The following is an 18073-nucleotide window of genomic DNA, read 5'->3' on the forward strand; positions in this document are numbered from 1 at the left end:
ATATAAATTACACATTTCTAGGTACCAAACACACTGATTTAACTTGATTGTCAGTCATTACCAGCAGATGTCTGGACAAATTTCCTAGCTTGTTTTGGGTCTAGCTCATCTCCAGATACTCTGTCTAATAGCTGATCTAATAGAAAGATCACAATCCAAAGAGATAATAAATTGCATTTATTCATGCAGTATTACCAGCCATCACGCACCAATACGAACGGAGCTTTATTCTAACACCTTCTTTGATCCCATCTGTCCAAACTGTCTCAAATCACCATCTCAAGAAACCTTGTTTGCAGTCTGTTTGTACAATATAACAGAACACCAGACCGAATCATGCTCAAGTAATAGACAGGTATGTTAACAATCCAAAGAGTGCATCACCCTCTTCCCCAGCACTCCCACACTTCTGATGAGAAGCAGGGAATTTTGTGATACCCATATTGCAGTGACGGGACAGACTGGAGATCCACTGAGAAAAATCGCAGCTTAGTTGATGCTTAGATCACCACAAATGATAACAGAGAAAAAAAAAAAAAAACAAAAAAAAAAAAAACAGGTAAAGATTGCAAACTTTGATATCAGGAAAGCTATTGAGTGATTTCATTGAGGAAGGAAGCCCATCAGTTGTTTCTACAGATTCCTGCACAGACACAGGTTTTGCAAGTCAACTAACACATTATCTATCACTTGTTATTATTGCTTCTCTACGAATCAAGTAAGCACCTAACAAGAAAAAAAAAAAAAAAAGTAAACAACTTTTTTTTTTTAACATCAGATTCAATGGGTGATCATAGAGACATGCAGAAGGTGATTTGTGTTTTATATAAAAACTGAATTTTCACACAAAAACACACATGCAAGCAGCAAGATGTGTGCTCAAATATTCTTGCTGTGGTGCCCCAGAAGACAAAGACACTGAGTCCTCTTCAAACCTCTGGGCTTCTTTCAGGTGTCAACAACTCTGTGTGTTTTTTGCAGCCTTAACGCTTAACAAAAAAGGCTCTCAGTACAAGGTTAAGTTGCGTCATAGTGTAGTGTGTCCTTTGCACCATCAGCATGCCATCTAACACTTGCTGTCACTCATACCTAGATTCCTTTTGGATTTTCCATTGCTGCTGTAAGTCTCATGAGTTGATATATATATAGCTTCTACACACCTTTTTTTTTTTTTTTTTTTATCTTCAGCTGATTTCTTCTTGTACTTTTAAAAGCTCATGTTCTATTCACACCGATGTAATATTTCACCGACAGACTTCTGTAACATCTCAAACATGCAACTAGGTTCACCTAGATATTTTCCCCAAACCTATATTATCTATATCTTTGCTTTATCCTCAACATTAAGACATCAGCAAAATCTGAGAATCACAGAATATAGGTGTGCTTAGATCTGAAAAACTCCCAGCTCCAAACTAAATACATAATCAAAAAGAGATGTGATAATACCCAGCATATTTCTGTCAGATTGGCAGCCTTTTTTTTCTCTTTGACAAAGCTATTAGAACAATACAAATGCTCTGAACATGGAAAAGAGCACTTCCTGAATACTCACGCAATCTCAAGAATTCTTAAAAAGACATTGAAGAAAACATGCCATAGTAGTCACAGCAAATTCATTGAAAAGTTTATATCCCGGAGGAATAAATAAAATCCATTTTATATTTACCACTAGGAGACGAGTCAAATATGCAGCAACATTCACCTTGTGTACATCTGTATGCCCAAAGCCAAGGGAAAAGAAATTCCACATGTCCAATACCATTTTCCATAGGCTTTTTATGTGAGAATCAAAATAGGCCATAGATGTATGTCAGTAACAATCACATTATGCTCACAAATTAAAATCCACAGATATTACCATGAAAATAATGTGGAATATGATATTAAATGGTTAAACTGGTAGAGTGTAACTGGTATATTTTGCAAGTCATTTAAATTCATTTACCTGTAAAGTAAGTATTGGCAGGAAGAGTGGAACTAGCAAATCTGTAATATCCATTTCCTGGGAAACGGATTCCTTTTGTTACTTCTGCACTCATTGTAGCTAAAGATGAATCCATCCTTTCCACCTGGTAGATGGGAGAAGGCCCATTAAGTTCTTCGGGTTCACTCCAGGTTATCTTTACCATTGTGCTGTTTATTCCTTCAACATGAGGGGCAGCAAGTTTTCTTGGAGCTGTACATTAAAAAAAAAAGTTAGGAATTACAGCGCATACTTGAGGAATTATTTATTATGCATAACAATTATTGCAGAAGATCCCACTTCAGTTCCTGGCCCTTTTAAGAATAAACAGATATCCACAGAAGCCTTAGGAAAAAAAGAGAAAAAAGGAAAGAAAGAAAAAGAAAAAGACTAAACTTTATAGGAACTTACTCTCCACTTCACAAGAAATACTTTGTATATTTATTCAAGCTTTGGATAAATGTCTCTGGTATTTCATCCAAATTAAAAAAAAATAATAAAAAAAATCCCATTCCCTTTTAGAATCTGAAAAAGCACTTTTGTATTCCTTCCTTGATAAGTCTCTCATGCCATACTCAATTGTAACTTGTATGACTTTCAGTATTGGATTTGAATAAAAAAAAAAAAAATGGAGAATCTGAATGGTTGATTAACTCTTACTACAACTCAGCAGTACAGTACATGACAACACAAGTCTTTTATCAGCAGATAAATTTATCCTAGTCAACAAAAGCAGAACAGCTATCCATCCACAATACTGAAGGCCCACCAGGATGTTCCCTCATGGAACATGCACAACCTAATAAGATATCATACATTCAGAAAATTATTCAGTTCAAGAAAGTGCAAGTGCTCCCCTCTAACTTTCCTCCACCATCATTGGTACACAGTAAGACTCTAAACAAGATTGTTTCTGTGAATGTATCAACAAAAGATAGCTTTATCTTATTACAACAATCCTCCTACTGATAAGACCAATATGCTGATATTCCGTTAAACATTCTGATAAGAGCTGGTCACTCTATAGATGTTTTATGAACAGATTTTATTTTTTATGTTTTTTGTTTTTTGTTTTTTTTTTTAATGCTGTACAGTAAGCCACTGGAGGGCAGCAAGACCTGTTTGGTTAATGGCACAATGGCCATACCGGTGGAAAAGGAATGGACAACCACTGAAACAGTAAAAGGCATCATCTGAAGGAGTACAAGAGCACTTTACTGTTTATAGAACCTATACCATCTTATCTTGCCTTTTTCCTTCCCCTTCTCTCTGTGATAAAGAAAAGGATGCAACAACAGAAACTTCATTTGTACCCAGGAAGTGAAATACAATGACAACTTGTAAAAATTACTTGTTCCCATAATGACATAGTAACGAGCAATAAACACCTCTCAAGAACAATAAAACCTGAATTAAAATATGGGTCTTTGAAACCTGACATTACTTCACAGCACAGCATTGTATATAGGATGAGTTCTTTAGAGAAAAAGAGATTGCTTCATTTACAATGAATTAATAACATCCTTTTAAACATTAGCACATTTTCAAGATCATTAACATATTTTTCATTTTTCCTATTTGCCTGTAGCATGTTGCTACCTTTTTTCTTTCTTTTCCCTCCCTTCCCCCCCAACTTGATAAATATTCTTCTTGGAGAAAGCAGGGAGTGGAGGAACTGGGAAGCTGCCAATGACACTATGTGCTGTAAATTCCTGCTTAGGCATCATTTATGACTTCACAATCTAATTAGTATCTCACGCTATGTAGAAATTTACAATGTCAAAATTGAAGTAATGCAGCGTGAGGTCATAAGCTTTCCTGCATAAGTAGGGCACAGCACTAATGAATTGTGGTATTAATGCACAAGTTTAAATAGAAAACATGGCTTAACAATCAAAACTTCACCTTTGGAGGGAACTGGCATACGTCAGCATTTTAAATGTGAACATAAGAGGTTGAGCCCTCCAGTTCAGCTTACTGATGGTAAAACGGAAATGATAAAATTCATTATTTCTAAAATGCATACAGCTAACACTCATGACAATAACTATATCTTCCTTTAAAGTCTAGCATTAATAAACGGCAGTTACTTGGACCATAATTATGGCATCTCTGGTACCCAAACCTGAAGCTTTTATAGGGCTTATGCAATTAACTACTTAAATGCATCGTAACACTTGCTTCTCTGACAGGGAAGTATTGATTATTTAATCATTTTCAAGTCTCCTCTAGCACAAATAAATGTACTACAGTTACAGTTAATGCACTGTGTACACGCATTAAACACTGGCATGACACAATTTATTATTTTGTGATATATGGAACAGAAACCTATGCTTTTACAAAGTAACATCCCTGCTATAACATCAGTATTTAAACTACAGCCTCATTAAAGTTTGAGAATTCTTGTGCATCAAGACAATGGAATACTACACATAATACGTTACATAAGTTCAAAAAGAAAAACACACAAAAAAAAAAAAAAAAAAAAAAACTCTTCACAGGAATAGACAGCGCTGAAAATAAATCCTAGCACTAGCCCAGCATAGTACTAAATGCTGAAATTAAAAATACTCAAGACTAAAAGATACATTATATATTTTCCTAAAGGTGTCACTGTGGTACCTGTAGCTACTTTCTGAAAGATGAATCGACTATAATTTTACCTATTCAATTTTTTTTTAGTCACGTTCTGTTAAGACACATCTGTCAAAATAATGAGCGCAATACATTTTGGTGGATTCAAAGTCACATTTTGTATATTTTAATTATGTAGTTTTAATGTCTTGCTATATAATACATATTTAATATATTATAAAGCTAAAACAGTATTTAAAAGCCTATGATTGCTGCATGCCATTGTGTAGCAGAGGGCACAAAAAGACCAATAAAGACAGATGGTCTATACAGCTCACGTTGAAGTCATATATCTAAATATAGATGTTGCTACACAGGTCATTACAAATAAGCCTTTCCCATGTGTGCATGCACACACATGTACACAAAAACGAAGTTGGTAAGTAAAGAGCAGTTAATTCTGTTTTGTTTGAAATAATATCATTTTAGTTTTAGACTCCAAGACAGATGCCAGCATTTCTCTCTGAACAGATGGTAATTCCATCTAATAGTGCATCTCTGTATTAGTAAGGTCTGTTGTGTATACAAACAGTAATAAACACTAGGTAAGGATCAAAATAAATTTTAATTGTTGACATTAAATTCTGGCAGCTGCGGTTCTAAGGATACAATACTCCTTTCTCAAGTCTGTCAGGTTTACTAATACAACTGCTAAAGCTTTTCCATACTCTGCCAGATTCTCGTCCCAGAAATAATGTATTTACCATGTGGATAAATTTAACAGGCTTACATGTGTTTGAATAAGTACTACTCAGAATACTGTAGGTAGATATTTGTGTACCTTTCTACAGAAGTCTTCAATCATCTATTCTGAACAGCTCAGAAAGGTAATGGCAACAAAAAGTATGCAATTTTTAATTATTGTTCATTTGAATTCAAAATGCATACATACAAATTAAAACAGTAAGCAAATTTGAGGGCAAAACCAAAGAAAGTCTGTTTTTTTCATCTTGGAGATTTCTTTGTAAATAAAATTAAATACCTAGCTAGTGGTCATCCATTTTATTTTTTCTACAAGTTCAGAGGACCCTGAGATTGCCGTAGCATTTCTGGAATGACTTTTTTTCCCCCACACACACTTCAGAATGGCACCGGTCATTTCAATAGTAAAGGAGTTAAGAAATAATCCATATGTATCCTGACAATATTTTATTTTATTAGAAAAGTAATTAGAGTCTTTGAGTCTATCTTGGAACTCTTCACACATGAAAGAAATAGAAAGAAAGAAAGAAAGAAGAAAGAAAGAAAGAAGAAAGAAAGAAAGAAAGAAAGAAAGAAAGAAAGAAAGAAAGAAAGAAGAAAGAAAGAAAGAAAGAAAAGGAAAGAAAGAAAGAAAGAAAGAAAGAAAGAAAGAAAGAAAGAAAGAAAGAAGAAAGAAAGAAAGAAAGAAAGAAAGAAGAAAGAAAGAAAAGAAAGAAAGAAAAGAAGTGAAAAAAACCCACCCCTAATGGGATTCAGAAGAAAGTTTAATAACACAAATATGCTACACTCATATTTCTTTAAAAATAGATGTAATACACAATATTTTTTAAAAATCATGAAAAATATATTGCTTCCACCATATGGGACAACCAACGACTCACCAACCGATTTAAGATGCAGCATATTGAGCTGACCATATGTTACAGTGCTGTTGAATGGCTGAGTGATTCATGCCCGTCACATTCTAGTATATCAATTAAAGCTCCTTGAAGTCTGCATGATTTGTGTCTCTGTTATTAAACCCTGCTAATTCATCCCACTTACACATCTGTTATAAATCTCTAGGAGTGCTGCATGATTCATGGCAATCTGTGAGCATGGTACAGCAAATTCTTCTCCTTGTAATTAACAGTAAATTGTTTTACTGCCATGCAATGAATTTTTCAGTTATATTGCAAATGAACTCCTAAATGCACGGTTCTTTCCTAAGAACTGACTTATATCATTAGGCAATTAAAAAGTATTGCTTTGAACCAAAAGCTTTTAATCAAGAGAAGTACAACTTAAACATAGCTTAAAAACCTCGCAAATTCAACACAGAGGGAAAAGAACAAACTAAGCTATTTATGAAGCATAATGTGTGTTTAGTAGGAGAGAAGAAACAAATAACTTTCCAGTCCCTGCTATTTTCCTGAAACTTGAAGAACAATTTAACTGCAGCTTGAACACTTGGCAAGACAATTTTGAGCATATACTGTTTATCTCAGAAGTTACCTAAGTCATCTGTTATTACCAAATTTCTCAGATTACTTTACACTTTTCTAATTGTAAAACAGTGCCTTTATTCTTGAAATAAATAATTGGATAATTAGCCAAGTTGAATCATCAGAAGATTCCAATGCTGTTCAAGTGTTCTTGTCAAAGGTGAAGCAAATTCATTTCAGCTTTCCCTCTGCAGCTTTCTGAAGAGGCTTTGATTTTTTTCTTTCCTGCTACATTCTTGGCAGCAGCTTCAAATTCATGAGTCCATACATCAAGTCAGTAGTTTAACAACAAATGAAATTAAATTCAAAGAAGGGAAACTAATTGAAGGACAGCAACAAAAGTGTTTGGTAATGTGCTTTTTAATATGGCATGCCACATTTGCATGATAATTTTTCCTTTTTAGCATGGAGCAGAAAGTGACTAGCTTAATGAGGGATTATTCAAGACAGGAATGAACAAAATGCATTCATAACTAAGAACAAAGATTGTATTATGAAACGGAAACAGGCAACTGCCGAGAAGTAACTGGATGATTGGTTTATGCATTATGAATAAAAAGGTAGAAAAATATTTATATTAGTATTCGCTAATGACTATATATACAAGATTGTTGTAATTAAAATTATAAATTAACATATTAAGACTGCTTGTTTAATCACTTTGGGTCCTAGTCACAATGACGAGACTTATGTACATGCATGCAAAACAATCTGTGTTTTCAGGCCAGCAGCAAATGGCCCTCATATTCCTGTTCTGCAACAAAGGAAAATATACATTACTAATTACCTGTTTAATGGGTATTTGTGATTTTAAAATTGAGGCATAGCATTTTGTAGAAAAACAGTCTGTGACAGGCATAAACAAATGCTGTATTGCCATGTCAAATGGGTTGAGGCTTTTGAAAAGGGCTTGCTCTGTACCTTATTCATGAAAGGAAAAAATGGACAAATTACTCAAATTAAAGGGTAATCAAAAAGAAAATGACATCAAGGAGTGTAAGACAGCCCAGAAAGCCCATCAGCATCATTACCCCAGCAAACCCAGAGGCAACTCCAAAGACACCAATACAACTGCTTGAGAAGTCTGCCAAGAAGACAGATGCAGCTGGTGCTGGAAGAATATCTTCTACAAATTAGCTTCTGAACCCTGTAATTGCCATCAAAAGCAAAGGATCACTAATACAATGTGCTGGGGTAACTGGTAGCCATACTTTGGTGTCTCTTAAAAAAAAAAAAAAAAAAAAAAAAAAAAAAAAAAAAAAAGCTTTTAAAATGAAGTTAAAAAAAAAAAAAAAACACAACTGAAGACTGAAGAAGGGCAAAGGAAAGACGAACTTAATTACAAGAAATAAGCTCAGTCACACAGTGGTTAATGAAACATAGCTGTATAGATTGTTTAAGGCACACTTTGACTGATACTGAGAAGGGTAGGATAAGCAATTCTACTAGTCCAAGCAATCACATGGCTAATTCCATCCTGTTGAAACAGCATAAATTGGTGGGAATAAAAAAGTGTTCCTCTGCCTGACTGAAAAATTTAGAAAATATGCATCTTTCGTGTTGGTAGATGCTGCAAAATCTAATGCATGTAATTAATAACTTAACACAAACACATTGTCAAAAAAATCATTTTTAAGCAACCAGGTCTTCTACTAGTAGTAGCTGGTGAAGTTCTATTGATTTCAAGGTACCAGCTCAGAATCTTACATGAGATAAAAGCAGAGAGCAAAAAGTGCTTTTGAAAATAAAAGAATACCCTAGGACCTGATAAGAACAGGCTGAATGCCATTCTCAAAAATAAACAGGAATATGAACTAAGAACTTGGTGAAAAGAACAAAGTAAAATTTGTCTCTAGGTGTTAAGATGAAAAATGTATAATTGCAGTCTAGTACTGATTTCAGTTATATGTACGTAGTTTGACTTGACATTCTCATGGTAGCAAATACAAAAATGAAGCTCAAATAAGATTCCAAATTTACCAACAAAGTATTAGAAATAACCTCTTTCTTATCCATCAGCTAAGGCTTTGAATAGTATCTGCAAAATGCTGCAGTACATAAAGAGTATTTAAAATAACACAAGAACTGTGGAATTTGAATCCTCTTAATTTAACACTTAAAAGACTGATCAAGAAAACACAAGTATGATTTAAAAGCCAACTATTTGTGTATTCATACTTAAACATACCAAAAAGAGGTTCTCTTTCTGTCCAGTCACCCTCTCTTCGAGTAACAAGGACAGGTTAATTATTTTCTTCCATTATCTTGACATACTTGCTTTGATCTTTCATCTGAATACTGCACTACCATGCAACACTGACCTTCCAACACTCTTTACCATCTTGGGAGCTTGTCATGAATCAGGCATACCCATGCAAGTTCTTTTATTCATCACACTTCATTTCCATTCCTTTTCCTGATTTCATATGCATTTGTGACATCTTCCACTCAGCTTTATTATAAAATAATTTGTTTCTTATGAATTCTATTTTGTTTGCTTATTCTCTCCCTCTCCTCACACTCTTCAGATTCAAATGTCATCTTTTACCATCTTTTACAAATACCGTGTGTGCACATATTGGTGAGGAGATTTTTTGTCAGTCTGACAGACACAGGGACGTATGGCTGATATTAGGTTACTTTCATCCTCCTCCTGCAAAGCTACTCATGAGATATACCTGGTACAGACACCTATATTGAACCAGATTAGAAGGTTCTTGCTAAAATAATCCAGAATCAAACATAACCAATTTTACTCAAAAAGACTTTTCACTGAAAAATCAGCATACTTTTGCTGATGCTTCTGCTCTCTTCAGTCTTAGCCCTACATTCTACTCCAGACTGCAGAAGACTCTTTTGTCTTCTACGTCCTCTCTCAAAACCTCTAGAAACAAAAATGCTGAGCAAAAGTAATGATTTAATGCCATTGTTTCTGCCATCATTTTTATCCTGTGCTATGCCATATAAAAAGCATGGTGCCAGAGAAAAAGAAGATTTTGAAGGCTGTCTTTTTGCATAGCTAGTCTTCAAATTAACCTAATGGATATGAACAAAGCTTAAGTACTTGAAACTTCTAGGCAATGGCAGTTCTAAAAGCAAGCCCCGTGCTAATATACCTCATCTGGACATGTCAAAATTACAGCCATCAAGGCACCCAGTATTATAAATGCTCCATATGATAAATCAGAATACTCCACACATGGAAGGGTCAAAGATGGTTTTCCATTCTCCTCCTCAACCATTAGAGAAAAATTAGTATAATTTAATAAAACCTCTAGCCCAACTTGGAATACAATTCAAAGTTCCTGGATTGTTAAGGTGCGAGGGGACCATTATGCTGGAGCACATTTCAATCAAGACTTCCTCCAAAAGCTCCCCGTGCCAGGGCATGGAGGGGGAGTGGCGCACAGCCAGGGAGACTGTCTCTGTGCCAGGGAGACATTCCTTCACGAAACAGAGCTCCTCAACAGTCCTAGAAAGGCAATTTTAATTTCATTTTGTATCATTTAGTGACACAAAAGGATTTTAATGGACCAAGATTTGGTCATCTATTTTTACAAATGATGGGACTGGCTTCTCCTAACTTTGTTCCAAGTCTGAACATGCTTTGATCTACAGTCATCACGTAAGTAGTGTCTCTTTTAAATTTTCTGTGAAAACACAGTTTCACTATGCTTCCCAAAATGGAACATGCACACAAAACCTGAAGATTATTAACTAATTTTCTCCAGAAATGAAAAACGCAAATGATGAAAGATAAAATGACATGTATAATTTAAGTGTTTTACTCTTTAATTTGATAAAATTTAAGACATTCCTTTAACATGCTTTAAAAAGACAAAAGGAACCCACTACAAGACTCTGCTTTCAAGGCCTACAAAGGTAAGCAAGAAAAGACTACACTGCAAAATAGATAATAATTTAGGATGTGTTTGTTATTCTATTCCGTATTCTCCTGTCTTCTTTGATGTGGTAGGTCTCTAAACATTAACACAACCAGGGAGTAGGTAGTCATAAACAAGCTGTCAAGCATAACTAAGCTATTGTTTCTGATTCTCTTAACAAATGTATAAATGCAAAGTTGGATTGTTTGTAGTAATAAGGTGTGCCATTTAGGTCACATTTGTTTCCATGATTATCAGCACAGACTGGAACTCTGTTCCTTGCATGGCTGTGTGCAATGGATAAAGTCATACTCATACAAATACAAGACTCTGTAGATGGCCAGCTTGAAACTTTATGAGGCTGCAGTATGAAGAAACAAATTTTGGCACCAGCAATTCAGGAAGAGAGAAGAGAGACAGAGCGATCTTCACCCACAAAAACACAAAGAAAAATTGTGAATCAAGGAACATGTCAAGAGGTATCTCCTCTTGAGAACAAAAGGAAAGGCAATTAAATAAATGGATCAAGAACACAGGGCATACTAGAGGTGTTATCTCAATAGCTTAAATTCCACTTCAGTTCATGTATATAAACCTAGCTATTTACTGGCTCTGGGTAACTTCTTATTCCCTATCTGGAAGCTCCTATATTTCTTCACTGATTATGCAGAAGAGCTTTGGTGGAATTCAGGCAACTCAAACACAGCCCAGGGAGCAAATGAAAACATTCTGCACATGAGAAATTTTCAGATTTTTTTTTCCTATGGGAGACCAAATTACATAAGAGAGGTAATTTCAAAATCATCATCACAACATCCATATGACAACAATACTAATTACTAACTGAAAATGCTAATATTGTGAAAGTAATGAATCTGTTTTAAATGGCTATACAAAAGAAAACCACAACATTAAGTAGTCTGAAGGTATGTCACATACTACGCATTTTGAGCTCATAGTAGTAAAGATCAATACTAACTACTTCATTGCATGAAAAGACTCATGAAGCTGATTTTCATAACAATTTCTGTCTCAAAACCCTCTTGATCCTTGGATGTCTAAGAAGTGATTTCATACCAGTCTTTTCTTCAAAGTAAATGCAGGCTTCTTCCATCCCTGTTCTATATCAATGCTTATTTTATTCTAAATTTGTAGAAAGTTAGTATCTTTGAAATCCTTGATATGTGGTTGAAATTAGCTCAAAGTGAAAATTTATTAAGGTGTACAGACACAACTATGCATCTTCTTAATTACCATTTTCTTAGGGAAGTTTAAGCATACATATCTACAAAATATCTTAAATCTCAGGAGTTAAATAAGCATTGTCAAGAGAACAGATGCAAAGCATGGATCTCACCTCCAATTTAGACACACAAATATACTATTTACCTATGTTAGTCATGCATAAAAACCGTGCAACTCTCCCTTCGGGGGTTAAGCAAGGCATTACATAGTACTTACACTTTGCATGCTCTGTTATGTAAATGTGACACACACTATAAAAATGAACAATAAATGAACAATTTAGCATCATAAATGAAGGAATGGGCTCAGCAACACTTATGTACAGTTACAGCTTAAATAAATGTGAACAAATATATAGAGACATCCATAACTTGCAACTGAGAGAGCAGAACATGCATCCTGTTGCCATAATGTAATAATGTAACTTAAATGTTCGCCGAAAATGTTTTGTTTTTAATCTGTCAAGGTAAACAAATAATAATTAAGCAAGTCACATTGTATTAATAGAACACCTACCCCTGTCACTGTGCATCAAACTATGATCATCTTAATGGCATTCATTAGTAAACTGTGTATTAGCTTTGCACTTTAATACAGATTGTTTCCTTACCAGCTGCCAAGGTTTGCCCCATTCCTGGATCACTGGTAATACAACCAATTTGATTGCAGAGAGTAATAGTAAAGTTGTATTTCCTGTACGGTTTTAACCCTGTTGCTACATAGGAAAGCTCGTAAGCCTCAGCTATATGCAAAACCTGCAAAGCAAACACATTGGAATATAAAAGTTTGTTAATAATATTTTCCTTCCTATTAATCAGTGACATATTCACTAATAAGAAACTTGTCTCTGCATTTGCAGATTCCTTCATTTAGATGTGGAAAAGCTTGCAAGGACCACTTGAGGGAGAGGATTATTTTGGAGAATCTCAGCAAGCTAGGATTTAAATGATAATACTTCCCATCACACTGTTTTATGAGGTAATAAGCCTGTTCCTGAGTGGATAAATGAGGAAACAAAGTTATTGCCTCATAAAACTGTGTGGTGGTGCAGTTATCACTACTAACTGTGCAGCTACAACCCAGATGACAAGGATGACACTATTAAGTGGTGAAATCTGATCACCACTGAATGAATGACGTGATTAGGAAGCATTAGAAGGAATGGGAATAACTAACACCTACAGACATTTGAATTTGTTTCATGCTAATGTTATTTCAAGCTATCAGTTAGAGGGGAAGATGTTATCTTTTCTATAACTTCTTTATCAGATGGTTATTTAAATGAAAAATCTTACAAGCCTGTGACCAGAACAATTCACAAATATCACAGAATCACAGAATCACAGAATTTCTAGGTTGGAAGAGGTCTCCAAGATCACCCAGTCCAACCTCTGACCTAACGCTAACAGTCCCCACTAAACCATATCCCTAAGCTCTACATCTAACCGTCTTTTAAAGACCTCCAGGGATGGTGACTCGACCACTTTCCTGGGCAGCCTGTTCCAGTGCCTCACAACCCTTTCAGTGAAGAAGTTCTTCCTAACATCTAACCTAAAACTCCCCTGGCTCAACTTAAGCCCATTCCCCCTCGTCCTGTCACCAGGCACGTGGGAGAACAGGCCAACCCCCACCTCGCTACAGCCTCCCTTGAGGTACCCATAGAGAGCGATAAGGTCGCCCCTGAGCCTCCTCTTCTCCAGGCTGAACAAGCCCAGCTCCCTTAGCCGCTGCTCGTAGGACTTGTTCTCCAGGCCCCTCACCAGCTTCGTCGCCCTTCTCTGGACCCGCTCAAGCATCTCCATGTCCTTCTTGTAGCGAGGGGCCCAAAACTGGACACAGTACTCGAGGTGCAGCCTCACCAGAGCTGAGTACAGGGGGACGATCACCTCCCTAGCCCTGCTGGTCACACTGTTCCTGATACAAGCCAGGATGCTGTTGGCCTTCTTGGCCACCTGAGCACACTGCTGGCTCATATTCAGTCGACTATCCACCATCACTCCCAGGTCCTTCTCTGCCTGGCAGCTCTCCAACCATTCCTCTCCCAGTCTGTAGCTCTGCTTGGGGTTATTGCGCCCCAGGTGCAGGACCCGGCACTTGGCCTTGTTGAACTTCATGCAGTTGACCTCAGCCCATCGGTGCAGCCTATCCAGATCCTCCTGCAGAGCTTTCCTACCCTCAAGCAGATCGACACACGCACCTAACTTGGTGTCATCTGCGAACTTACTGAGGGTGCACTCGATGCCCTCGTCCAGATCATCGATGAAGATATTAAAGAAGACCGGCCCCAGCACCGAGCCCTGGGGGACGCCACTAGTGACTGGCCTCCAACTGGACTTGGCTCCATTCACCACGACTCTTTGGGCCCGGCTATCCAGCCAGTTTCTAACCCAACGAAGCGTGCGCCAGTCCAAGCCAAGAGCAGCCAGTTTCTTGAGGAGAATGCTGTGGGAGATGGTGTCAAAAGCCTTGCTGAAGTCAAGGTAGACCACATCCACAGCCTTTCCCTCATCCACCCAGCGCGTCACTTTGTCTTAGAAGGAGATCAGGTTCGTCAAACAGGATCTGCCTTTCATAAACCCATGCTGACTGGGCCTGATCGCCTGCTTGTCCTGCAAGTGCTGCGTGATGACTCTCAGGAGGATCTGCTCCATGAGCTTCCCTGGCACTGAGGTCAAACTGACAGGCCTGTAGTTTCCCGGGTCTGCCCTCCGGCCCTTCTTGTAGATGGGCGTCACATTTGCTAGCCGCCAGTCAACTGGGACCTCCCCCGATAGCCAGGACTGCTGATAAATGATGGATAGTGGCTTGGCCAGCTCCTCTGCCAGTTCCCTCAGTACCCTTGGGTGGATCCCATCCGGCCCCATCGACTTGTGCACATCCAAGTGCCGTAGCAGGTCGCCAACCATTTCTTCGTGGATAGTGAGGGCCACGTCCTGCTCCCCATCCCCTTCCACCAGCTCAGGGTACTGAGTATCCAGAGAACATCCGGTATTGCCGCTAAAGACTGAATATATATTGTTACAACAGCTACAGGAGGTAGGTAGTTAGTGTTAGGAGGTAGGTAATTAGTGTTATTCCCATTATATAGACAAACAAGTTGAGGCCCATCTGTGGTCTGAAAACCAAAATTCAATAGTGAAGTGAGAAATACAGCATCAGAGCACCAGATCCACTCCTACACCCTCATTATATATGTTGGTGTATTTTTGCCCATTCTTAAGGTTTTAGATTACTATTACTACCATGTAATAGTAACAAATATGGTATTACTCCATTATTATATTATTATTCTGTATTATTATATATTCCAAAAACCATGGTATTTGTTTGCCAAACCCAGCCATTCTAAAATTACAACTGTATTTAAAAATCACGTTTAGATATTATAAAGTATTTTTTCTGCTGTTTTAGGTTTCCCCAATCCAAAGACTTGTCCATTATCCAGGAGTCCAGACAATTATCTTTTTAATGTAGGTATAAATTCCTCCAGACACCATGACTTTAAGCATATCAGCAAACATAACAATAATATAGAATCAGACCATGCAAAGATCAAGGCAATTTAAAATGTTGTTGATCAATCTGATTCTTCCTTATTTTGAATCTTACCCACAACTGAAAACAAGTCATCTCAGGAATAAAACTTTTAGATTTAAAGTAATGTATAAACATTACAGAACAGTCAAGATGAAGTGATGAGTGAAAAACTTACATCAGGAGATATACAGAAAATCAGTCAAATAATTCACAAACATCAAGAAGGGCATCGGACTTTATCAGTTTTCCTATTACAATTTAGGAAAAATTTATCATAAAAATACTACCTGGGAAAATGGTGGCAAGAACCTTTGTTCAGTCATCAAACTGATGCTGTATCCTATCACTTCTCCTCTTGATAAATTATCTTCAGGTTTTTCCCACGACACATTGAGCGAAAATGGTGAAAGTGGGAATACTGAAGGAGCTGGCATGAACACTGGGGCTGAAATCAAATTAATATAAAAACATTTATAAAATTACACAAATTATAATGCCACATTTCACACAGTATTTGTGAAACACCATTTCAGGCAGTCTTTTCCAATTCGATTCTTTTTTAACTATGTTTTCAAGCCTAACTGGAATTTGCTCGTTATTTTGATAGTGCATAAAAAGTACATCATTCTCTTGTTTTCTACTCTGTCCATGAATGCAGAACAAAACTCTGCCCATGTCTTAAAAGAAATCCTAATTGACAATAAAGCCTTTAACTCTGCAGCAGGTAGAAAATACATACAAATGAAAAACTCTTGAAGAAAAACTTCATGCAACCTGGGAAAAAACTGATAAAAGCAAAAAGTGTTCAATACTTCAGCATCTTAAAAGCAATTTTGTTTGCTAGGCCAGTTTGAATTAACATGTCTCTCACTTCTAACAAAACCGTTCCTTGTCTTCCATAGCTAAATCTGTAAAAGGATTGTTTGCACCACAGTTAAATCCCCACCTGATTACTCTGTAATAATAGGATACCAACTCACAGCACTTCTGTTACGTACAACCACACTAATGGACCTCTTTCCAAATACAATTTAACACTTTTATAACATACAGTATTTAAGAACAGATAAGCACAAAGACTCATTTTGAAAAGGGAATTATTTTAGCCAGTAGTTTTTTAGGCTCAGGCCTGGAAAACTTTCAAAGCTTTTGGCAAACAATAGCATCAGTGATGTAACTGAAATGTTTAATTGCAGAAACAGAGGCTGTATCAGACTAAAAAACATACTCTTCTGGTGTAAGCATTGAAATAAGTACCTGTTATTTCAGAATAATATGTCAATGGAACACTTTTTTGAAAATTTGATCAGTGAGGTCATAAGAGTTGTTGTGATTGATTCTTAAAATTTCTCAAAAAAGAAATGGTTCGTAATTATGATAGCTGGCCTGTATCAAACCATATGAAAAGTTTCAAATGCTATACTTCTAAAACAAAAGTGACCATTTGAGTTCTGGAAATAAATAAAAATGAAAAACCACCACCTTTCTTAAATGAGGCTTCTTATCAAAGCCTCATTTCAGGAGAACTCACTTGAACCTCTTTCCTATACCTTCTTGAACAACATTCCTACTCATACCAACTCATATATATTTGTGATTAAACCAATTTTATTTATTTATTTTTTCTCCCTTTAAAGGGCACATAACTAAAACTGTGAAAACAGTAGAGAGTTCAAACACTTCTTGATAGATTTTACATTTTGTAATCTTAAAATTTTAAGTGACAGTGCTGTTTTCTTTAGCAATATGATATTATGTTGAAGAAAATATTTTGACTGAACATGCTAGGTTATGAGATAAAATGACTTTTGTTTTATTTAGTAAAAACCAAGAATTTTTCCCTATTTGAATTACTACTGAACACATCTTAACAACAACAACAACACTTTAAGAATATATTCTAATTTATTTTATCCTTTAGTTTTCAATGAACAAATTTAAACCACTATTTACCAGCCTCTGCTGTTCGTCCTGATATCCAATCTGAAGATGTACTACCTGCCATGTTTACTGCTAGCACATAAAATTCATATTTTGTGAATGGCTCAAGATCAGTGACTGTGGTACTGGTCTGCGGTGGAGCCAAAGCATTTTCATTAGCAGACTCCAGAACTGGTTGAGGGCTGAGCCATCCACTGCTTTGGAAAACACGAATTTCAGGAGTAAGAAAGTTCTCAAATGATTTTCTCATGTAAAGTTCATATCTTATAATTATACCTAGAGGGAGAGGAAAAAAAAAAATATATATATATATATATATATTGCATTTAAGCTATTTCTGGAATACTACTAAATTACTAACACCAAAATAACATTACATTTAAAATCATAACAACTGATCTGTCAACATCATAGAAAATATAGCATAAGAAGTTTTATAACCTGTGTAGTTATCAACCAAATACTCGTTTTGCCATTTCTTGCATTACACTGTTTATTTTCACCTCCATACAATTTTGGGATTTGATAACAAATACCTGAACTAAAGGGACATTTTCAAGTTTATTTATTTATTTATTTTTACACAATGAATAGGGGACTTTTTTTTTTTTTTTTTTGAGTGAGAATTAAATGCTAATAGTTCAGAAACAACTACAGGATAGCGTGTAGATACATAG

General features: G+C 36.2%; 1 protein-coding gene across 1 annotated transcript in view; it reads right to left on the reverse strand.

Moving 5' to 3' along the window:
• The window catches only part of USH2A (usherin), a 396028-nt gene that overhangs the window by 285872 nt on the left and 92083 nt on the right, over window positions 1–18073 (reverse strand). Inside the window, 4 exon segments of the mRNA XM_032183742.1 lie at window positions 1949–2179; window positions 12529–12673; window positions 15743–15900; window positions 17409–17672. Of these exon segments, the coding sequence (XP_032039633.1) occupies window positions 1949–2179; window positions 12529–12673; window positions 15743–15900; window positions 17409–17672 (798 nt within the window).

Source organism: Aythya fuligula, chromosome 3, assembly GCF_009819795.1.
Source record: "Aythya fuligula isolate bAytFul2 chromosome 3, bAytFul2.pri, whole genome shotgun sequence".
Taxonomy (NCBI): domain Eukaryota; kingdom Metazoa; phylum Chordata; class Aves; order Anseriformes; family Anatidae; genus Aythya; species Aythya fuligula.